The following is a 24,016-nucleotide window of genomic DNA, read 5'->3' on the forward strand; positions in this document are numbered from 1 at the left end:
AACAAAACATTCCTTTACACATTGCTATTCTGCTCCAGCCACCACAGACCCAGCTCTGATTGTCTATGCATTCCCTCTCTTCCTAAGAGCCTTAGTCTAGATCTAATAGTATCATTTCGGGGCATAGGATTGGAATAGCGAGAATGACTACAAGAAACTCCACAAAATAATGCCACAGTTTAAAACAGTGATGGGCAATCTAGCCTAGAGAGTGGGTCACATAAGTGGCCCTCCATCTCATTGGGCTACAATACTGTCACAACCAAGGCAATTTTCTGGGATACGGTAGGTTTTGCTAACTGCACTTATGAACCTAGAATTTCCAGAAAGTGCTGATTCGAGCTGTATTAGTGTTTTGATTGGATTCAAAGGGAACACACAGCTCTCACAGTTAATGTTGTTACAATCAGCAGGCACCTCACTTAAGTGCCTTTGCTTTACTTGCATGTCACCTTAGTAATACCATAAGGAAAAAACCTACAAGGATGGAAATCAGCAACCATGCGCACGCAGAACGGTAAACATTATGTGTCTCAGGCCACACAGAATCCTGATGGGCCACATGAGGTCTGCAGGCCACAGGTTACGCAATTGGATTAAAGTGTCTTATATAGAGATAGTAAGACACAAAATCTAGTGAATACAATTACAAAGACTCTAACAAAAGTCATATGTAATGAGTTTTATCAAAACAGCCAAAGTAGCAAAGTCTTCCTAAAAACTATACAACTTCAATTGGAGTGTTTTATTCTACTTATTAGACCAGTGGTTTTCAACCTCTGGGTGTCCAGACTATGCCTAAGATCTCCAAGGGTCCATTCAAAATTTGAGAGGTCTGCAAATGAAAAAGATTGAAATCCACTGTACTAGACAATGAAACTCTGTTAAACACACCAATCTACCAGGTTGCAGTTTCTAGAACTTCATGTAAAGATTCTTCATCAATATCTAAATGCCAGCCAGGAGCCAGCCCCTCAGATAACAAATGGATATACTTTCACTGAACATCTGACCCTACAGACATATTTGTGGCAAAGAACAGTAGACCTACATTTTTAGTAGATTGAAGGAGTTGAATTTAAGTGTGAACTTCTCAAACTGCTTTGAAATGCAATTTGCACATTTGGGAAAAGAGAGCCTAACACCTTAAAATATAACTGCTGAGAATGGTAAGGAGAAAAAGTGAAAGTTTTGTAAATGAAGAGGGGAATAAATGAGTTACCTTGCTATTTCGGTTGACATATTGTTTGAAATCTTCATCTTTACCTAAAACAGGTTTGGTGATTAGATGGTTATAGTTAACACAGACAGTTGGAATGAGAGGTTCATGTGCAGTCTCTGCAAGCCAAGTGATCTTAGTGGTTTTTTTGTAGTCCTTGTTCTCCATGTTCAGCTTGGCGTCAATGGACACAATTTTTTTACTTGAGTTTCTACAGAAAAAAAATAGAAAAAATACGACAAACATTTTTACACGGCAATTCTGGCATATATTTGAGTTTCTCTTGAGAAAAGAAAATATCAATAATATGGAAATAACTGATAAAAAAGATCACGCATCAAAAATAGTCTTCGATGATATTTTCTAGCATGGAGTTCTGTTACTCACTAGCCACCAGAACTCTCCAGGGAAACTTGCACAGATTCTTCTACAAGGTCTTTTTTTGTTTGTTTTTGTTTTTTTAAAAAAAAGCCATACTAGTAGTCAAATGTGTCTGATTAACTGAAAGTCATTGTACATTTCAACTTATTTAAAAAAAGCTACTAGGAGGCTTTGCCCAGATCTTGCTACACTTGCCAACACCCCGTCTTTGGAGGTAGGTAGGCCTGGCTCTTCCCCCAGCCGCCAGGGAGGGGCAGTAGCCAGCCCTGACCTCTCACCATACACTCTCCTGCTCACCCCCCCCGCCCCACCCCCCATCCAGCCCGAGCCTCTCCCCTGCCTGCCAGAGGAGAGCTGGGGCCACACAGGCCGTGGTCTCCCAGCTTCCGGGTAGGGCGTGTTCCTTTAGACAGTTGTCATGTGAAAACATCACTCCGTTGGCCTGCAGGAAAAATTTCTTTTATATATAGAGAGAGATTTAGGTTCAGAGGAAAAGGGAGATACTCTCATTGTTAGAGATCAATCTGCACTATTCACATAACTCTGAAGGGCTCTCTTGATTAAAAAAAAACTGAGAGCCACATTAAACGATAGGACAGAACGCTCTTCTGTCACTACAGGCCATAATCAGAAAGCTAATCTGTTCCCCAACCCCAACTCACTTTTATTTCAAGTAAAATATTTTGGATCAGATTAGGATTTACATGAAAAACATAGGGGCGAGGAGTCCTGTGGCACCTTATAGACTAACCCAAGTGTTGGAGCATAAGCTTTCATGTTAACATGCATCGGACGAAGTGGGTCTTTGCCCACGAAAGCTTATGCTCCAACACTTGGGTTAGTCTATAAGGTGCCACAGGACTCCTCACCGTTTTTGCAGATTTAGACTAACACGGCTACCCCTCAGATATATGAAAAACATAGCAATTTAATTACTCTGGTAACTTCTGAAGCAGTACTTTGCTGTGAAGGGATATGTAAATGAAGTCAGTGATAAATGTACTTTAGATTTATGTCTATGATCAGTATATTGTTGCCATCAAGCAAAGCCTTAGGATGCTTTTCAATACTTCTCTATGCTATATAGAGAGACACTATGTAGAAGCATTCAAAGTTTTGGGGAAAAACACTACATCACAGGGACTTCTGAATATAAGAACAGGCGGACTGTGTCAGATCAAGGGTGGGTCCACACTACATATCCATAGCTCGAAATAAACTATGCAAATCGCATAGCTTATTTCGAGTCAATTTTGAAATAGCTTATTTTGAAATTTGGCATGATCTACACTGCATTTATTTTGAAATAAATTGCTATTCCAAAATGTCCCTTACTCCTCGGGGAATGAGGTTTACAGGGACGTTGGATCAGGGAGCTCATTATATTTAGAATGAATGGCTGCACTCAGAAGATGCGGAATAGCTACATAGCCCAAAGGTCCATCTAGAGCCAGGTGCTCCAGAGAGAGAGACAGAGAGCGAGAGAGAGAGCGCGCGCGCACACGCACGCACAGAACAGGTAACCAAGTAATCTGTTCCCTGATGCTCATTCCCAGCTTCGGCAAACAGAAGGCAGGGACATCATCCCTGCCCATCCTGGCTAAAAACCACACCGGGACCTCTCTTCCATGAATTTATCTAATTCTTATATGAACCCTGTTGTAGTCTTGGGCTTCACAACATCCTCTGGCAACGAGTTCTTCAGGTTGACTATGCACTGCGTGAAAAAATATTTTCTTCTGTTATTTTAAACCTGTTGCCTATTAATTTAGTTTGGTGACTCCTCATTCTTGAGTTAGGAGGAGTAAGTAGCACTTCCTTATTGACTTTCCACACCTGTCATGATTTTATAGATCTCAATCATGTGTCCCCTTAGTCTTTTTCAAGCTGAAAAATCTGTTTTATTAAATCTATCCTCATACAGAATCCATTCCATAATCCTAATAATTTTGCCCTTTTCTGAATCTTTTTCCGTTCCAATACATTTTTTGAGGTGGGGCAACCTCCATGCAATATTCAAGGATTTATACAGAGGCAATATGATATTTTCTGTCTTATTCTCTATCCCTTTCTTCATGATTCCGAACGTTAGCTTTTTTGACAGCTGCTACACACCGAGTGGATTTTTTCAGGGAACTATAAACAATGACTCCAAGATCTCTTGAGTGGTAACAGCGAATTTAGTCCCCATCATTTTGCACATGTTGTTGGGATTATGTTTTCCAGTGTGCATTACTTTGCATTTATCAACATTAAATTTCACACGCCATTTTGTTGCCCAATCACATAATATTATGAGATCCTTTTGTAGTTCTTCCTAGTCTGCCAGGGATTTAACTATCTGAAATGTTGCCACCTCACTGTTTACCCGTTTACCGATCATTCATGAATATGTTGAATAGGGCCAGCCAAAGAACAGACCCCTGAGACACACCACTGTTTATACATCTCTCTAGTCTGAAAACTACCAATTTATACCTACCCTTTGCTTCCTATCTTTTAACCAATAACCAATCCATGAAAGGACCTTTCCCCTTACCCATGACAGCTTACTTAGCTTAAAAGACTTTAGTAAGAAACCTCAAAATCTTTCTGAAAACTTAAATATGCTATTTCTGCTGGAGCCTCCTTGCCCACGTGTTTGTTGATCACCTTAAAAACCATGCTGACGCTTCCCCAACAAATTATGTTCACCTATGTGTGTCTGACAATACGTTCTTTACTATAGTTTCAAATGGTTTGCCCAGTACTGAAGTCAGGCTTACCAGCCTGTAATTGCAGGATCAGCTCTGGAGTCCTTTTAAAAAACTGGTGTTCATTAGCTATCTTCCAGTCATTTGGTGCAGAAGCTAATTTAAACAGATTACATACTGCAGTTAGTAGTTCTGCAGTTTCACATCTGAGTTCCTTCAGAACTCTAGGTTAAATACCATCTGGCCCTGGGGACTTATTACTGTTTAATTTATCAATTTGTTCCAAAATCTCTAGTGACACCTCAACCTCCTCTAATGGACGTCTTGTTATTTTTAATAAGATCAAACAATGGAAACACTAAACAACAAAATGTTGTACAAGGCACAGAAAAAGGTCTTACACATTTCCATAAGCCTTCCAACGTTCTACTCTTTCAGCACAATGATTTTGGATTTAGTTAGACTTTCAATTTCACTTTTTTTTGCAACAGTTGTAATTTAAATTTTGTTTCTCAGTCTGCAACAACAACAACATCATCATCTGACAGGGAAAAAACAGACAGTAAGATCAGCAGAAGTACTTCAGTAAACTGAAGAACTTTTATGCCATAAAATGGACTCTGTTGATTTCAGATCCCGTACTCTATTAAACAGCCATTTGTGTGATCTATTTAAAGATGATTATCCATGCGATCTTTTAATATTTCAAGATGCAAAAAGTCTATTCTTGTCAATGAAAAGCTGAGGTGCAAAAACCTCAGAACTTGGAATTACCTTACACTTGTTACCTGTGTATTTTAGTGATGATAACGTTGCCCCAATTTATGAATGTAACCATCTCTCCCTCGGTGAAAGTGTCTGCATCTGCACCCTCAATCAGCACTTTGGAGCTGTACCACACAGGCTTCAAACCAACATCTGTATTCTGTGTATTGAGAAAATTTAAAAATTTGGTTGTCATACAAGTTGAATAAGCTTAGCTAACAGAGGTGAGTCTATAATGACACATTACTCTACATTGGAGGTGGGCAATAATTTTTGGCCGAGGGCACTTTAAAAAATGTTTAAGTGGCTCCGGGGCCACCCTGGAAGGGCGGGGCCAGAACTGGTCTGGAGGTGGGGGAGCCCCTTTGCCCCCCCTTCCCACTAGGCACCTATGCCCCTAGCAGGTCAGGAAGAAGCTTCACACTCCTCCACCTCCAGGGCCTGATTGGCCTGGGGGTAGGAGGAGTGCGCAAATCCTCCTCCTGCCCTACCCCCACCCTGCGAGGATTATGTAGCACTTCGAAGTGCCACGCACTGCTAGCAGGGCGGGAGATATCAAACACTCCCCCGCTCCCAACTCGTGATTGGCCTGCGGGTGATGGGAGCTGTGTGAAGCTTCCCTCACCCTGCTCCTGCCCTGCACAAGCATATAGCATTTTGAAGCGCCGTGTGCTTCTCGTAGGGCGGCAGGGGAGGGTGGAGGAAACTTTGCACAGCTCCTCGCCCCCAGGCCAATGAGGACTTGGGGGCAGGGGAGCGCATGACATCTCATCCTGCCCTGTGAGCAGTGCGCTACGTGCTGCTCACAGGGCGGGAGCAAGCTTCATGCACTTCCTCGCCACCAGGCTTTAACTGGCCTGAGGCAGGGGAGCAGCAGGGCCTCTGCCAGTTCTGGCCCATGGAGGCTCTTTTGCCCACCCCTGCTCTATATGAATGTTTACAGAAAAAATAATATATATATCATCCACTTAAAGAGAATCATCACAACTAGAAAAGGGAAAAGTTCTCTTCATAGTGCAAAAGGAGGGATAAAAGTGAGCGAGACACTTCATACTTTTCTTAAATCTCCAGCTCCCAAGTTGTGTGATTTTAGGGGAATCTTGGTTTTTATTAATACTAAAGGGAGCTGTGCCTGCTGCTTGCTACACTGTGGGATTGCAGAGAAAAATCTTGAAAATGCCTCCAGCCCCCTGAAAGCTCAGAAGTCAAATAGAATTCAAATGCAATTTAGTCCTGGGGGGAGGGGAGGGGGGAAGAATCACCTGATTTTTAAACCACTCTGATATTTTGGGACCTATGATTTTTGTTTTGTTTTAGAGTTTGGATTTTGCAATACTGTCAGCAAAAGTATTTTATTCATTCCTTTCCCAAGACATGCAGTCTGCAGGATAGATGAGGAGGTGGTGAAATGCAGTAATGCACAATTTCCCTTCTCCTGGCATCTGGATCCATCTCTGGTCACAAGCAAAATGGGTTTAGGATTCTAGACCATCCCTGATGGACACTAAATCACACCATTAGCAATGTTTATATGAAAACGGATTTTTTTCCTTGGAAGATATGATCTAATTAAAAACAGAAGTTAGTTAATTTAGAGAATTATACAGGAAGTCATATCAATGGTCCCATTTAGCTTTACAATGCATGACATCTCTGTGCTTTTCAAAGTTCCTGGCTTGATTTCATACTTTTAGTGCTAAATTTTAACACCAGACACTCCCTCCTTGTTCTTAGCGGCTCCAACTTATGGTTAGAATCAGAACAATACAGTGGTTATTAAAAGCCAACAACTACATGAACAACCTTAGGGTGCTTGGCCACTTCTTTCATTTCCTCTAGGGCTTCAGGAATGTTCACAATGACCACCTCATCCTTCAGTAAAGCGGTATACCGAGGAGCCACTGGATCTATGACCTACAGGAAATAGAAAGAAAATAATCATGACCATTGGATCTTATCACAGTAGAAGATTATATGAAAAAGTATAATGAATAAACAGGACTATGAAGTGGTATTCTTTATGTTACTGCACTCGTTTGCCATTTAATGCTTCTTTCATCAAAAGTCATGAAAGTAAGACAAACAAGAAAACAAACAATCAAAAGTGTACAATCTTAGCAATTTTTTAGGTCTTCCACCAAAATTAATATATTTGAACAGATAAAGCTGTTGACAGCAAACAGAAGCTGCAATTCCAGTACTATCGTACTAGAAATATGCTTCAAATCAATGTTTCACTGGGGAAGAAAGACTATAAAAGCCATTTTGGTGTAGTTACACTCTACATGTAACTGTACCAAATGTTCCTGCTGGACCATTTTCTTGCTAGATAAATCCATTTTAAGAACTCATTGGATGCCATATTTCGGTTAGCACAGACTATGGTCTTATGTTCATTTCTCAGACAAAATTCTATTGAGCTCAGAGATAGCTTTGCCTGTATAAGGAGTATCAGTTGAGTTTAAATATTAAGAAACACCATTTTAAATACAGCAGCATTAGATCACTATAATAAGGCAATACCATATTACTGAACTCAGGAATTCCCCACTTTAGTGTCTTCTTGCCAAACTAGTTACCACCACAGCCTCCCCTCATATGCTTTTATGAAGTCACTCCCCTAGCACAACGTTTCACTGAGCCTCTTGAATCTCTCAACTTATTTCCATCAAACATCTGGAGATGAATAGTACAGTACACACAAGGGGTAGTGAAAGGCTACCAGGAAACAGTGATAGACTAATTGGCAGGCGAGCTGGGTGCTAAAATGAGTAAGTCCAAGTAAATACTTTTGTTTATGCTTTCACTGAACCAGGAACGCATAGCTAACTAGCAATTTGTCAATTTCATACCCAAATTGCTCAGCACTAGCAAGTATGAGTGTGCTTTTGATTCAGAAGTCATACATTTATCAGACATTCAGAACATATGGGAAACTAAGTCCTTCAGGTGTTTCAGATAGCTGTAACAGGAAATGGCTTGTTAAAGCACTTCAACAGCTAGGTGCCTTTATATGCTCTTGATTTAATAACTAAAATACATACTTTGACAATTAAGGTTATGATTTATTTTTATCATTATTACCATGACCTTTGTTTTAATAATTTAGTATGATACTTCCCTAGATGACAATCTGTACAATGTAACGGCATAATAAGAGCCTGCAGAGATCTTTTAAATCAGAGTGGGAAATGTACAGGAACAATTTCTGCACTTGCTTTTATTATTAACTCCAATATATTCACAGGTAGAGGGCAACAGAATTTGGCTCATAAACATGGTGCTACTGAAAAAGCAGGAGTTTCAAAACACACGATTTAAAAGTGGTTTTAAATGCATTATCAATTCCCCCATATTTTTTTTAAAATGCACTACTCAAAAAGTTATTAGTATTTATGCAGCAACAGAAAGAACCAATTGATAATCCTTTATATAGCAAATACAAGTAGTAATAAGGGACATAAGACACATGCCAGACAAGCAAATACTACTTAAATGAATAAGTAAGGCTTTAGCAAAACCAAGCAGCAGGACTCCCAATGCAAGACTTACAGGCATTCACACAAGTTATACGGTCAGCATTCTAATGATTCGCCTTATTATAGTGTCCAAGCATTCACTGCCAAGAAGCAACTAACCATATTAAGATGCAGTATTCCTTATTTGACACTCAGTTAAGGAATATCAAAAAGAGCTATTTTATATATTTTCAGGCACAAGGAATACAAAAAAAGCTCTCTATACCTTCGCACCAGAAAGGAAAAATCAACAAGAACTGACTGGAATAGAGTTTTCAACTACTTTGACAAGTCAGTCAAAACAGAACTGGGCAACATTTTAAAAACAGGAATAATGCATTTTAAATGGATTTGTGCAGCTCTTATTATGTAAGTAAATGTGATTGTGCTACGATGCTGCATAACAACGGCTTATGTACCGTAAGCCATATACTAAGGCAAAAGAAGCAGTAAGTAATACCTTCTTGATAGCTCGCAGCTTGAAAGCAGAAAAATGAAATGCAGAGTTTTCATTTAATAGGTTAACAAAAAGTATCATTACCTTACTGCATAGTTCTAAGTAAAACAACTCAATATTGGTTTGGCAAGTCAATATGATTAGTGCTAGACTATGTTAGACAGAGGAGACATTCCATTTTCCTGAAAATGTGCCAGATGATGCAATATATTTAAAAATTGCTACACTTTACGATGAGCACTCCAACGAACAGTGGGATTCACTACATAAACCAAGGAGAGGATATCAAGAAGGAGAAGAAAACATTATCAAACTAATACAAGTGTATACCTTTTTGTTAAATGACCAAATTTTATCCCATTCCATGTTCACAACAGATCTGGAGGAGCCCTAGAAGGCAAAATTAACAAATTATCTTGAATATTATTCTTAATGTCTATAGAATCTCAATCTTCTCAATTCTAAGCATATTTATCAAAAACAACAATATGCATTTTTCAGCTCAATCCTCATCTTATAAAATAAACATTAGGGACCCATTGTTGCCACAATCCCAATCTAAACTTTCACTGATATCAATGGGAGGCTCAAAGTATTGTAGACCCATAAAATTTTACACAAGCATAAGTAAAGCAGAACTTGAAACTAAGCCATGACAGGAATGAGTTTTCAAAAGGAGAAAGCCATGGCAGAGTGGCATAAATGCTTCCACTAAATATGATGAGCTTTCAGTTTACAACTTTAAAACTCAAAGAATAAGAGGGAAAATGGAAACGCAACCCTCACCTGTGCAGCAATAAACTGTTTTAATCCTTCAACCGTCATGCCTCTTCTTAGCACACCACGCACAGTGGGAAATCTTGGGTCATCCCTGGCATAAAGAGGAAAAAGGTTGAGAGGTTCATTCAATATCTATTCTTGTACACTAAATTCTGTTTAGGAGATGAAGTAATGGTTTTTAATACTGGGATAAACCCAACTTTATTATTTTGCTTGTGTGAATTTAGTACTGGGTCAAAAAGGCTACCTGACAGCTCAGGAGACTAAACTTCTGTCTATGAACTGAAAAGGTACCAGTTACGTGTCCCCATCACAAGTTGGTACTACATGAAGAGTAAGATATACTAACTATCCTGCCACCTCTCTTCCCTTTTGCTCCAAAAGGATTCTTTGGCTTCTCCTATGCCAAATACTGGAGCTTCCACCTTTCCTCCTGATCTGAAACTTAAATAAGATATAGGAGGAAAGAGATGGTAGTATTATAAGCTCTACCCATAAAGTAAGTTCTTCCCAAGTGACTTGAGAAAATGAAACACTGCTCACAGTATATTGTGCAGATGTTCAAAATGCTCTGAGCTCCAATGGACTTCCTTTTGTGTGTCTCCCTCTCAATGTGACTTAAATATGACTGTGGACTCTATTAAGTTCTTTGAACTTGATGGGAGGGGGAATAATGGTGGTATCTCCTAAAGTTCACTCACTCGTGGCATCAAAAGTAAACAAACTAATATTGAGTTGTGCAGATCTGTGATTCTCCTCATACTCCCAACTCCACTTCCCCTTCTGTTACATAAGGAATGAACTAGTCGACGTTCAGATTTTAAAGTAATCCTCACTAGGCATTTAAGTTAACACCTCATCAACATGAAGGGGGGAGGGGTTCAGATCTCAGATACTGCTCAGGCTCTCTGCAGATTCAAACATCTCTGCACCAGTTCAACACCAAAAACATGAACTCTTTCTGACCTTATTCTCCAGAATCTGTGATCAACTTCAGAGAGACACTAATACATTGCCGTGCAACAGCTCAATCTGTGTGCTAAGATCCTTTTGTTGTTGTCACCCAATTTTCTAAGTTCAAACATGTAGGTCTGAACAGAGCTAAGCATGGAAGGACACAAGATACTACAGAACCAACCCATCTGGTACTGAAGTCTTAATAATTAATTAGCAAACTAATATTTTGCACTCCTATATCCCTTTTTATATACAAGTTAATACAAACACAGAAACTGCCAAACTCAAGCAACAAATCGTTATGTAGTCAACTGTCCAGTCTCCGATAATGGCCAGCCATCAGATGCTTCCTAGGACATAACTCTTCTGCAGGCAGTTATGGGATTACTTGACCTCTCTGCTACCTCCAGGGGGGAAAAAAAAAAAAAAGCATCCTCTTTCCATCATTAGGAGGTAATCTATCACCTAACCATTTATGCATTACAGATGGAGGGCTTATTCCCGTCAAAGCTAGGTTTTTTTTTTTTTAATATGTACTATTCAATTTACATATACTCATTATCCACATAAATACTACATTCTTTTTTCCACCCTGCTATTCTCTGGGGCTCAAAGATATCTTGTGGCAACAAGATCCAGTCTAATCATATATGGTCTGAAAGTATTTTCTTCTATGAATTTTCAGTTCTGCTATCTTTCCTGTCCACTGAATACTTGTCTTTAACTTCTATGGGAAAAATGGGAATAAAAGTTCCCCATCTACCTTTTTTATACCATTCATTACACATTTACTATGTCCCATTCTCTTATTTGTCTTTTCTCTAAAATAAACAAGTTTGGAAGATTCTCTGGCTCCCACTGAAATCAAAGGTGCTCAACATTTACTCAGTGAGGGGATTTTAATATCTGAGTTTACTGAAAAGAGCAACTATAGGCACTTATTTTTGAAAATTTGGACTTGAGTGCTTTTACAGAGGTAGAAAAAAAGTGCACAAATTTTATAGAAGAACAAACTGAAGGAGAGTAAGGCAATACTGTTACTTTCTCCAAATGTAAGAAAACACTGTCTTAGCCTGGACACACAAGCTTAATGGTTAAAGTAAATCCAGCGTAATTCCCTCCTTCTCCCATTTTGCTTATTTCATAGAAGACTGAAAAAAAGAAGAAATCTGCTGTAGGTATTTATAAGACACTTTACTTGGCATTTAAGTGCCATGAAAACTAAGTAGAGACTTAGCAGACAATAGATGAAAAACTTAGTATTTCTTTAACTAAAGAAAACAGGATGCATATATTCTATTATTTCCCTTATGAATAGCATACATGTGTGATTACATACAATAGCTACCATAGCAGAAAAACAAACATACCATCCATCTACCAGCCCTTCATTGACAAACCAAGTGAGCTTTCTTTTAGACAGCACAGTGTTGTTGAGGTTTAGACGGCTGTACTCCCAGATGTATGGCTTCCTTATGCCTAAAGCGTCAATGAACCAGTAAAACTGTTCATCTCTGTCATGGTATTCCGTTGTTCTTAACGCATGTGTGACACCTTCAATACTATCAACAATGGGGCAGGCAAAGTCATATGTAGGATAAACACTAAAGAGAAAGAAAATCTTAATCAACCAGAAGAATACACATACACATTCAATCCCTCAGTATTTCAAAAAACAAAAGACAAAAAATTGTAAATACCAACACTCTTCCCCCCACATCTTGTACCAATACATATCAAAGAGAGTTCATGTTCAGACCATAGTTTAAGCTTCAGTGACCAGAGATTACAACAGAGACAGTGATCTGCCAATTGCAAGTGTGCACATCATGCCTCTGTTTTAAGTTAATTTCAACTAAGGGACAAAGTCAACATCCGTAGCAAAATTAACATTTCCCCATCTGTTGATTCTTGTAACAGTGGGTGGAAACAGACATTGCAAGCAAAGGACAAAATTATAATGTTCTGCAAATAGTCTTAGTTCAATGCACAAGCAGTAACTCTTTCATATTGCATGAAAAGAAGAGTGGCTATGAATGCAAAGTTGCCACTCAGCTAAGCTGGTCAAAGACACCACTTCACTCTAGAGTTTAACTTTAAAAAGGTTGTAAATCTCTCAATGTAAAGTGAGAGCAAAATCCAATTGTTTGGCTGCCTGTAATGTAGGCAGGCAAAATGGTTTGCCAAGGTATTAAGGAAAGTGGTACTTGTTGCTTGTGGAAAGAATTTTTTTTAAACAGCCCAGCTTATATACATGACAATAGTGACCTGTCAGAGTTTTCATCAATGGGTACTGGTATGAAATACTGGCCACAGCTCAGGTTTTAAAAACCTTCTCAAGAAGTTTAGTAGTTTCTACAAGGAAATCTACAACACATTCGGGTTGAGAAAATACAAGCAAGTCTCAGGTAGTTAAAAAAGCACCATAGCATAGAACATTATTATTAGAAAAGGCACATACTTGTAATTACTTGCAGTGCGTGGGTGTGGTTGGTTTTTGCAACGATAAAGCGTTGGATCCCTCATGCACCCATTGTTACTATTCATGTCTATTTTTGCTCGTAGACAACATGTTTGTCCATATTCTGTTCCCTTTTTCATGTCTTCCCACATCTGTAAATTCTTCTCAACAGCTACCAAAAAACAAAACAAAAACAAAAAAACCTTTAGGTGACCTAAGATATTTCTAATCAGACTCCAGTACAGGTTGGACCTCCCTGGTCCAGCTCCCTTGGGACCTGAACAGTCCTGAATAAGGGAATTTGCCAGATCAGGGGATGTCCCCTGCCACTGGCCTCCCAGGATACTGCCCCTCCCTCCGGCTGGCTCCGCTCCAGCCCCACACACAGCCACTGGGCTCCAACACTGTAGCTGCAGGGCTTAGGTTTGGAACACCTCCGCCAGAAGGCTGGGGCTCTCCAGGAATGGAGCTCCCCAGTTGCCATGACCTCCTTTCTGCCCAACCCGGATGAGGCTTCTTGGGGATAGGGCTCCACAGCTACTCTGCTTCTGTCCCACCCAGGGCTTCTAAGGAATAGAGCTCACTGGCTGCCGCCAGACTTACTGCTGCTGCACCCCATCAGGACTCCCGAGAGGGGGCTCCGTGACAGCCTTGCTGTTGCTGCGCTGGGACTGGGCTCTACGGAAACAGGGCTCACCCATCCCACTGCTGCCCCGCCCAGCCAGGGCTCTGGGGGCGGGGCTCCACAGCTGCCCTGCCTGGCTAGGACTCACTGGTCTGATGGCAGGGCTCCCCCTCCACTGGACTCCATGACTGGCTCACATTTCCAGGTGCCAGGGCTCTCTGGTCCTGCCAGACCACAGATGTTACTAGACCAGAGAGTCCCGGATTTAAGAGGTTCAACCTGTACCATTTTGTTACAAACATGCAAATTATTGCTGGATGTGTTTAGATCCAATATCAAACAGTACAGCTTTCCTGACACGCTTAGTGATGAGAATGAGATGTAACAAAACAATATGCAACAAGCTTGTTGAGTCTTAGTCTGGCAGGGCTCTGAGGACTTGACTGTTCCTACTGGCTTGTTAACTAGTCACAGTATAATATTAAACTAAACTGAAAATAGGTAGGATATTAACAGCAGAACAAAACAAGATGCTATTCTGTAGACAAAAACAACAGGACCAGGAGGAGAGAAAGTATCTTACAGTTATTTCTGTGTTTGGATTCTATTCTCTGCTCACGCTCCATTTTCATTTGTTCTGCAGGAGTATCATCCACATATGCTTTCCCTTCTTGAATAAGCTTCTCAGCATATTTCATTATAGTTTCAAAGTGATCTGAGGTATATGTAAATTGATCTGGTTTGATGTGCAACATCGCAACGTCTTCCAGAATAACCTGCAAAAAGCTATGCTGTAATATTCATAAATACAGAGCTTTTTAAACTATGGCAAGTTTCTTCTGAATTATAAAAGTCTCCATTTGCAGACAGATGCAGTAAGAATCATTAACACACAATACCACACATGAAAGTCAACTGGATCCATTCATCATTAATTCCCAGTACTGAAGTTACGAAAGGGAGACATAGCAGTGATTGCTATAAGGCAAAAGAATGAGATCAGCTCCTCCAGGGGAGGGTGGAACAAGAAAAGCAAAGCAAAAACTGCAACAAGTTAGCTGTGTTTTACATTTATTAAAGAGAGAGAATGATGAAAGCCTCAAAAACCTCCTGTATAATGATGAATCCTTTCACTGAAAGTGGCAGGAAAACAAAACAGATGCCTTCCTTTCTTCCACCTCGTGGCTGCCATGAACAGTGAAAAGGTGGCAGCAAGAGTCAATAAAAGATTTAGACTGCTTCAACTATATAGGACACCTAAGAAGTTTTCTAGTGTGGATTTGGGATTGTTATTACAGAAAAGTTATTGCCACTGAAGCCAGTAGTATTTAAAAGTTTTAAAGTGGTATGATGATTGCAATTTGTGATTAGGTCAAATAAAACAGTATAGTCTATAAACTACTGCCAACAAATTTACATGGAGATTTTTGCATTTAATGCAGATTATAAACACTAGGGGAGCGGCAAGAAAGAATGGGGAAGTTATAGAAGAACTAGGCTACTTGACTGAAAGCTTTTTGGTTTTAAAAGGCAAACAAGAAATGGTGGCTTGGAAGAGTTGTAATGAAAAAGTTAAACACTACTGTTATCAGAGCCACCCAGGAAGTAGCAAGCTTGCCCACTGCTTTTGAATTGATTTCTCCAATAAATGGCTTCTATGGTTGTCTTACTGTACCTTTTCAAAGTCTTCTTTTTCTTTTTCAGGATTTGTGTCATCAAACCTCATGATGAGTTTTCCTTTAAAGTTAACTTGGTAATGCTGATTCAGCAGAGCAGCTTTTGCATGACCAATATGTAAGTACCTAAAAATAAAGATATTTTAGAGCACAATTTTGACATACAGGAGTTTCATTTATTCATTTATTTTGCAGGATACAGTTGGGTGAAGGATAAAGTGGAAACAGAGACTTAAAACTAATAAACCACCAAAAGCTATTTTATATTTATTGAAACAATGAATACTTAAAGCAATCTAATAGCATCTGTATTTTATTACATTATTTCTCTAAAAGCTAGGACTTTATAATTCACCTGATGATATGGCTATAATTACTCTTTGAAACATTACAAACCATGTTTTATCATTAGTCTACACTGAATTTTATTATAACTTGAATAAACTAATCTTATTAAAATTGGCTTTTTAAAGAGCTCATAACTCTCTGAAACACTTGCACTGAGTAACTGTTAGAACATAGGGGAATTCAGTTGGATTAATGAATTCCATCATACAGACAGTATCCAAAAACTCTGATAAACCCAAATCCACAAGAATGTATCAACTGTTACTTCTACAAATTATTTCCTTTTTCCATAAGTTTACACATGCCAAACTACTTTGTTACTCTCAGGCATACCATGAACCTCTAGTCTGTCACTCTCTGATCCGGCAACATCCAAGGTTCAGCACGATTTTAATTAGCCAGATGTCCAATTTTCATGGGTGTGGCCAAGTTTGTTTACAGCCTGGGTCTCAGTGTTCTGTGCTGTTATTTAGCTCTAATTTATCCCTAAATGTCTTCTAAGAGCCCAGTAAGCAGCAGAAGTGTTGGTAATGCTGCTAGACAATATTGATCTCCCACGGTTCGGCATATTCTCTGGTTCAACACTGATCAAATCCCCAGGATTCCAGACTAGAGAGGTTCAACCTGTAGTACCCTAAGAACATGATTCATATCTGATTAACATAACGAAAAACAGTACTGCAACAACTGAAAGAAGTCTTAAGAACAATTTTAAGCTTTATCAAATCCTTCTCTCTTGAAAAAACATTTTCAAGTTGGTGAGGGTACTTTTAGTTCTCTTTTTACTACTATTTATGTGGTGAGGTTGTAAGTAGGGGACAGCTTTGGTAACTTTCTACCTTTGCTAATGAAAACATTTTACAAAATATCTGTAAGTGACTTGGAAAATTCTCTTTTGCTCTAGAAATCACTTCTAAGACATTGTTCATCACTGACTAAACCAACTATACATAATCATCATCAGGGCAGGAGAGGCTCTTCAATTCATCTGTTAAAATGCAGATTATAAAACACACTAATCCAGTAACTATTTCCAAGATAGTCTCAGAGGGGTAGCCATGTTAGTCTTGTAATTGTAAAAACAATAAGGAGTCTTATTGCACCTTAGACATTAAGTCTGGTAGTCTCTAGGGTGCAACAAGATGCCTCATATTTCCAAGATAAAATACAATCCCTCTCCTGACTTACAGTTTTTGAAAGGAATGTCATTAAACACACAAAACATTTCTAAAAATAGGTCATCTTACCCACTGGCCTCGGGAGGAAACCGAACAACGACCTTTCCCATTTCTGCACCCGGGAGTTCCACAAATTTCCCAACATCTTGTTTCTTTTCTGTTGCCTTAAAAATTGATGACATTAAAATAACTTACACAAGCTCTAGGATACAAACTCTTAAAACAGGGTTCTCCTCTGAAAGGAGGCTGTAAAATGGCAACACTGAGTCCCTGGCTCAGATGACTTTCATATTATACTCGCTCAGTTTCAAAGTTAGGTGAGATCAGCAAACTTGACCTGGGATTGAAAAGTCCAGATGGATTTTCTGTTTCTGTTCCTCACTACAAGTAAAAAACTGTGCATAAAACTTGTCTTGCAGAAATTATCTTTGAACTCCCACTGCCTCCAAAATTGAATGTGATTAACAATTCTTTTGATCTCATTCTACTATAGATGGCTTTACAGTGGTAACAGAAATAAACAAGCAAAAAAACCCCCACTAAAGTAAGCAGATGGAACTCTGAATACAAATAGGGAGTATGGATGCTGAAAAGAAGTAACAAGTTGACATGCCTGGGGCGGGGAGGAGGAGGAACCGGCTCCCGCTTGCCTCCCCATGCTGTTCCCTTTGATACAGAGGGAGCAGCACCGGGGACGAGGGCAGGGAGCTGCATGTAACTGTCAAGCCCAAGCTCATAGGTTAACCATGTAAACGGTTACACTTTCACATCCCCAGTAGGGAGCCCCTCTGAGTAATAGATGCCTTTTCTACACAATTACTTTTCTAGAGCTGACCCACATTTATCAATATCCATAAACATTTGGGGATGAAATTTATAAAGTAATTGTTTATAAGGATTTTTAAAACCTTTAATTCCAATTAGCATAAAATCTAAACTGAGCTATTAGAAGATACAAACTTTCACTGTAGTAGGTTCAAACACAAAACATCGACATCGACCTTCACCTATAATCAGAACAAGGCTTACCACTTTCGTTTTTGATGCGGCTGCAGCCCACTTGGTACCCACTGACTGAAAGGCACACTGTGCCTCAAGAAAGTCATACCAACGCTTTGCATGGACTGGAGCTTTATTTTGCTGCAACTGTTTCTGCCATGCACTACTGCCTGTTGGGAAACAAATTTTGTTTTTAAAATTGTACCCCTGTAGTTAGAATAGCTAAACTTCTAGTAGGTATGTTAATGGTTAATTGGTAGGCTCTGGTCCACTGTAGGCAGGGGACTGCTCTAGCCTCGTGGAACGAGCTATGGATGGAGAGGTACTCCAGCCTGACCAGAGCAACCCCAACTGTGGCAGGCCTAGCCCCAGTGCACTAAAGGGAGGGGTCTACAGCCCCACCGGAACAACCCCTGCCTGTCCCATAATGTTTAACTGGTTAGCTAATTAAATGGTATCTTACATCCCTAACTTCTAGTAAAGGAAACACTCATTTTAACAGATAACAGTGTGGATTAAAAATAGGCTTCACCATTTTTAAATTTCAATCAGTTGTGAAAAATGAATCTTCTTTATCGTAGAGAAAATGGGTGAAAACCATCTCCTTACTTTGGAAGGCTCTGCATATTTCCTAATGTCTCTAGATTAAAAAAAGGATGTGTACCTCTCTGTATGCAACTCATCTCTGTATTAGAGAAAATTAATAAAACTGAAGCCATTGGCTATATGGCCATGCTTCTTGCACACAACAGGCTTTTTTGTTGTTGTTGTTTTTTAAAGCTAAATTGTCAAAAAGAACCGTAGCAGCTTCCATTCTCCAACTGGATATTGAAGTTAGGCAATCAAAGCAAGATTTAATTTGGTTGATATTTGTAGAAAATAGGTTTTAACATTGGCAATCTTAGTAATGTTGCTACAGTTATTCAGGCTACTCACTTTGAGTGATGTTTAACTCAACCACTTAATTATGTTATGACCCAAGACACAGCATCCATCTTAGTAAATGTGGGAATTTTTGATTGTCATCAAAGGGAAAAAAAATTTAATTTCAAACTTTGGGTCAAAGAGCTGGAGCTTTAAAAAGAGACTGCAAGATGGTAGCATACTGTGTAAACTTGATTATTTAAATTCCATGAAGACTTTGGCCTGAATCCAAGTCAGTCAGTTATTACATCAAATTTTAGATACCTAACAGACAACTGTCAAAGTTACTGCAGATTTTCAATGAAAAAAAAGATTCACCTGTAACTTAATTTATGAAACGAAGCTTTTAACAGCCCAAACCAAGCAAAATTAGATTGTTCCTTCTAATAATAAAGTAGTCTAATTAAGCATTTCTGTACAATAATTGAGTAGCAATTTATACTATGGTTAGAACCACAGATGGAACATTTTAGCCTAGAATATATTTTCACATTTGAGGTAGTGTGGGGCAGTCCATCACACTGGCCCTACAAGGGCTAAAAATCAGTCTAGGGAGGCAGAATAGTAGGCAGACACATGTGGGGCTGCAGATGACGAGGGCTGTATAAATAAGGACTCCTGGGGAGGAGGAGAACACTCTTGCTCCAGCTGTGGAGCAGAAGGGACCTGGCTGCCAGGGAAGCAACAGGAGATTCCTGAGACAGTAATGCTGGTGAAAAGCAGGTTGAACTGGGGTGCTCTAGGCAGGCTAACTCCTAAAGTGAGGTGTTGCTCTCAAGGCCTGAGGGTACTACTAGGGCTGCAGGGAGGCAGCCAGGACAGCATGTCCAAATCCCTTGTCAATGAGTGGCCATTTCAGACTGGAGTTTGCCCCAAGGCAGGAGATAGATGACAACCAGCAGTGGGACACTGAGGCAAGGTGCCTGTAGAGGATCAGGGTACCTTTGGAGGTAAGGACTCAAGAGTGAAGGAGACAAATACAGAATAAGACACTGGCCAGCAGGAGGCGCTGAGAGGCTGAAGAGCTGATTCCACAAGTAACCAGCAAAAGATGCTGGAACAGTGAGTCACAACCCTGTTACGGGTGGGGGGGGATGAAAAGTTGATATTTTAACAGAAATCTTAGTGACATCCAATTATAAAATTGTGCTTTAATGATTTATATTTCTACATCAGTTATGTCACAAACCTTATTACTACCACATATTCTTACAAATGTCTATTAAACGTACTTGCAGAAATTAAAGACTAAAAGGAAAAAGGTTTTAACACTATCGCATTTGCAAACTTGGGAGAACAAAAGTATAATCTACCTTTTAGTACAGCCCAGACACACAAATCTGCCAGACTCAGGGAATTTCCAACCAAGTAGGTCCTCAGAGACAGACAGTGATTAAGCTCAAGGACTGCTGAAGCGAACTGAGCAGAGGTATATAGCTTTGTCGCACTGAATTCCAACCAATGGTCAATCTAATTTTAAACAACAAAATAGTTAACATCACATTTAATACACACACTAAGTCTTGAAAGTTATAACATTTTTGCTGGTCAAAAACTACATCCAAGTTTTATGAGAAAGTTGGTAGTATTATTAAATAAAGTTGTAAGTGGAGGACTGGAAAGGACCTTGAGAGATCATTTGGTCCAGTCCTTTGCACTAAAGGCAGGACTACAGAATATATTCTGGGGGGAATTCTATGCCACTGTGCACACATAGAATTCATGCATTCCACAACTTTTCCTTCCTCTGCAGAAAGGACATTTCCTAGAACAGCTCTTTGGCAGCACCTGAACAGAGATGATAGGCTCACCAGCAGAGGTGAGGAGGCACAGAATATTGGACCGAGGGATGACAGAGCAGGGCACACACGGCTGGGGTTCATTAGAGCTGGAGGGGGGGGGGGAAGAGGGGAGAGACAAACTTGAATGGAGGCTGAATGAGAGTGGAGATACAGTGTCATATGGGGATAGGATACGATACGATGTGTGGCTGAGTGATTGGGAGAAGCTAATGGTCAGTCAGGATCTGCACAGGGAAGGCTCTCCAACTCCCAAAAGATCTCTGTCCACTCAAAAATACCTGTTCTATACATCTCTGACCCACACCCAAGAACCTCGCTAGGTTTACTCCCCATGCTCCTTCCCAACTATTACTCTCCTATAGCTCAGCTTCTGTGTTACCCCAACTCCCCCAAGTCTTTGCACTGTCTGAGGGGTGCAGGAAATACATTTGTTTTGTAATTTAAACAAATTATTACTCAAAGTTCTGTATTAGTATGCCGAATTAGGAATCTATTTGTCAAAAACATTTCCTGAATATTTTGTTCGCATCATTACAGACATACTTGTTAACAAATATTTTGAAATAAATTGCCAAAATAATTGAAATGGTGTGATTGTGTTGAGTTACTTCGACAAATAAAATATGCAGAATTTTAAAATATTATGCGTAGAATTTAAATTTTTTGACACAGAATTCCCCCATGTAGTGGGGTGGAGACCTCCCCCACTACCAGAAGGGAGAAAATGCCCCTCCGGAAGCCATTTTGGACGCAGCTTAGCCCCGCCCAGTCACCTGACCGGAAGGCAAGGGGTGGGGCTAGGACTATAAAAAGCCTGGCTGAGAGCTCAGTCAGGGCCCAGCCTCTGAGGGAGACAGAGGCCTGTCCAGAGCTCCTAGCTGTGAGAGGCCCAGGCCAGGTCTCAGCCTCTCTAGCCAGGAGCTCTGGACAGGCCTCTGTCTCCCTCAGAGAGTGGGCCCTGACTGAGCTCTCAGCCCGGCTTTTTATAGTCCTAGCCCTGCCCCTTGCCTTCCAGTCAGGTGACTGCGCGGGGCTAGGCTGCACCCTAAATGGCTTCCGGAGGGGCATTTTCTCCCTTCCAGTAGTGGGAGAGGTCTCCACCCCACTACACCCCATGAGTAACAACAGCAAGAGCATTCCTGACAGGGCTTTATTCTTAAAACCTCCAATGCTGAAGATCCTACAGCCTGCCTAGGCAGTTTGTTCCAGTGCTTATCTACCCTGTCAGAACACGAAAAGAAGAAACTCTTATTTCACTGTTGATTCAGGCATTGTTAACATTGTGAACAATACTGATACACACACAGTTCACGGAGAAGAGTATTATATGCTTAAAGACAATGCCTACCATCAGCTTGGATTTAGACTGGAGTATCTCCATTGACTACTACAGAGTTACTTCAGATTTACAGAAGTGCAATGGATAGAACCTGGTCTCTGGGATAAAAATCTGCCCACGGAAGTCCAGCAGTCTGAGATTTTGCCTTGGTCCAAAATAGGTAATAACTTCCATGCTTTTAGATTACATCTTACAAAAGGCCACTTTTAAATTAGCTTCAAAGACTTCTGCTGATACTTAAACAATTAAGAAGAAATCAAATTCTTCATATACAGGAAGTCCCCAGATAACGTACAAAATTGGGACTGTAGGTTTGTTCTTAAGTTCAATTTGTATGCAAGTTGGAACTGGTATGCTAAGTTGAATTTGGATGTAAGTCGGCCTCAGCGCAGGGAGTTTTTTAAAGTGGCCCCGGCGGCGCTTCGCATCCCCTTCCCCTGCCCTCCCCGCGGCCCGTCTCTGGGGCTGGGGCCCAACTGTGCCCCATGCGCCCCAACCGGCCGCTGCAGCGCCCGGAGGCAACAGCCTAGCGCAGGGCCGGGTGTTTAACAGTGGAGGCGGATTCCCCTTTAAATCTCCCCGCCAGCCACCCGCCCCAGGTCTCCCTCTAACCCGCTTGCTCCTCGCCCTCCCTCCGCATCCTCCCGCAATCAGGACTCTCAGCTGAGTCCAACAATGCACCGGGCGCGCCGGGCTCCCTCAGCGCCGCCTGAATGGAAATGCTGCCGCCAGGGCGCAGCTAGTGCGGGGCACTTCCCCCCAGCAGACCAGGGAGACGCGGAGCAGCTTTTCTCGCCGCGGAGGACGCGGGCGGCAGGACCAACCCGGCAGCGCCCCAGCTCTGCCTCAGGCGTCTCCGATTCAGCCGCTGCTGAAACTGACCAGCGGTTGATTCCAGGAAGCCCGGGGCAGAGCAGCTGGGGGGGCTGCCGGGTTGGTCCCGCCGCCCGCGTCCTCCGCAGCGAGAAAAGCTGGTCCGCATCTCCCTGGTCTGCTGGGGGGGGGGGCTCTAGCTCCGTGTCTCCCTGGTCTGCTGGGGGGAGGCACCCCGCACTAGCTGTGCCCCGGCGGCGGCATTTCCATTCAGGCGGAGCTGAGGGAGCCCGGCACGCCCGGTGCATCGTGGTAAGAGGGAGACTTGGGGGGGACAGGCGGGGAGATTTAAAGGGGAATCCGCCTCTGCCATTAAACACTGGGTCCTGCGCCAGGCTGCAGCCTCCAGGCACCCCGCACTAGCTGCGCCCCCCTCCCCCCCATAACTAGGGATCCGATGTAAGTCGGATTGATGTAACCCGGGGACTTCCTGTACTGTACTAATGCAATAAAACTAGTGAATCTGTTAAGGGACAATATTCTTCTTCCATTTGATTCCATTTTTCTTCCTGGCTAAATATATACTAACTTAGTGACCATATGCACCACCCTCTTCCCTGTCTGTTTTTCCAATTATTTTTTCCCCCACAGTATTCCTAACCTCCTCCCCTTCATATGCCCCATAAAAAGTTTATTCTGAGAAAGATATGAAGGTGCCCAACTTTGTATCTCTTGGTTTCTGTTATTTCCACTCCAATTCATCTGATGAAGTAGGTTTCACCCATGAAAACTAATGATTCTATTTTGGTTAGTCTATAGGGTGCAATAGGACTACTCATTTTTCTGTTTTAAGCTGTAAGGGCTAGATCCTCAATTGGTGTAAGTGGACAACCATATAGACTTCAGTGGAGCCAGGCCCACTTATATCAGCTGAGGATCTGGCTCTAGCATACAAACTTGAAACCGCAGTTGCAAAGTATCTCTTAAAATCCTCCTAAATGTATTCCATGTGTACACTTCAGTAGGAATTATTCCAACAGTCAAGCCAACGTGGCAGGCACAGATGTCACAGAACTATAAA

At 41.0% G+C, this 24,016-nt stretch overlaps 1 protein-coding gene across 4 annotated transcripts in view; it reads right to left on the reverse strand.

Annotated features, from left to right (window-relative positions):
- EPRS1 (glutamyl-prolyl-tRNA synthetase 1) overlaps nucleotides 1–24,016 on the reverse strand; it is a 64,924-nt gene that overhangs the window by 29,926 nt on the left and 10,982 nt on the right. For all 4 annotated transcript variants that reach the window (XM_075925213.1, XM_075925214.1, XM_075925215.1 and 1 more), the window contains exons 4-15: nucleotides 20,295–20,451; nucleotides 18,088–18,227; nucleotides 17,128–17,222; nucleotides 15,532–15,658; nucleotides 14,440–14,632; nucleotides 13,232–13,403; nucleotides 12,141–12,374; nucleotides 9,820–9,904; nucleotides 9,364–9,423; nucleotides 6,862–6,972; nucleotides 5,082–5,218; nucleotides 1,223–1,430 (exon numbers count right to left, since the gene is read on the reverse strand). In XM_075925213.1, the coding sequence (XP_075781328.1) occupies nucleotides 1,223–1,430; nucleotides 5,082–5,218; nucleotides 6,862–6,972; nucleotides 9,364–9,423; nucleotides 9,820–9,904; nucleotides 12,141–12,374; nucleotides 13,232–13,403; nucleotides 14,440–14,632; nucleotides 15,532–15,658; nucleotides 17,128–17,222; nucleotides 18,088–18,227; nucleotides 20,295–20,451 (1,719 nt within the window). The remainder of the gene's footprint in view (nucleotides 1–1,222; nucleotides 1,431–5,081; nucleotides 5,219–6,861; nucleotides 6,973–9,363; nucleotides 9,424–9,819; nucleotides 9,905–12,140; nucleotides 12,375–13,231; nucleotides 13,404–14,439; nucleotides 14,633–15,531; nucleotides 15,659–17,127; nucleotides 17,223–18,087; nucleotides 18,228–20,294; nucleotides 20,452–24,016) is intronic.

This window comes from Pelodiscus sinensis, chromosome 3 (assembly GCF_049634645.1).
Source record: "Pelodiscus sinensis isolate JC-2024 chromosome 3, ASM4963464v1, whole genome shotgun sequence".
Taxonomy (NCBI): domain Eukaryota; kingdom Metazoa; phylum Chordata; order Testudines; family Trionychidae; genus Pelodiscus; species Pelodiscus sinensis.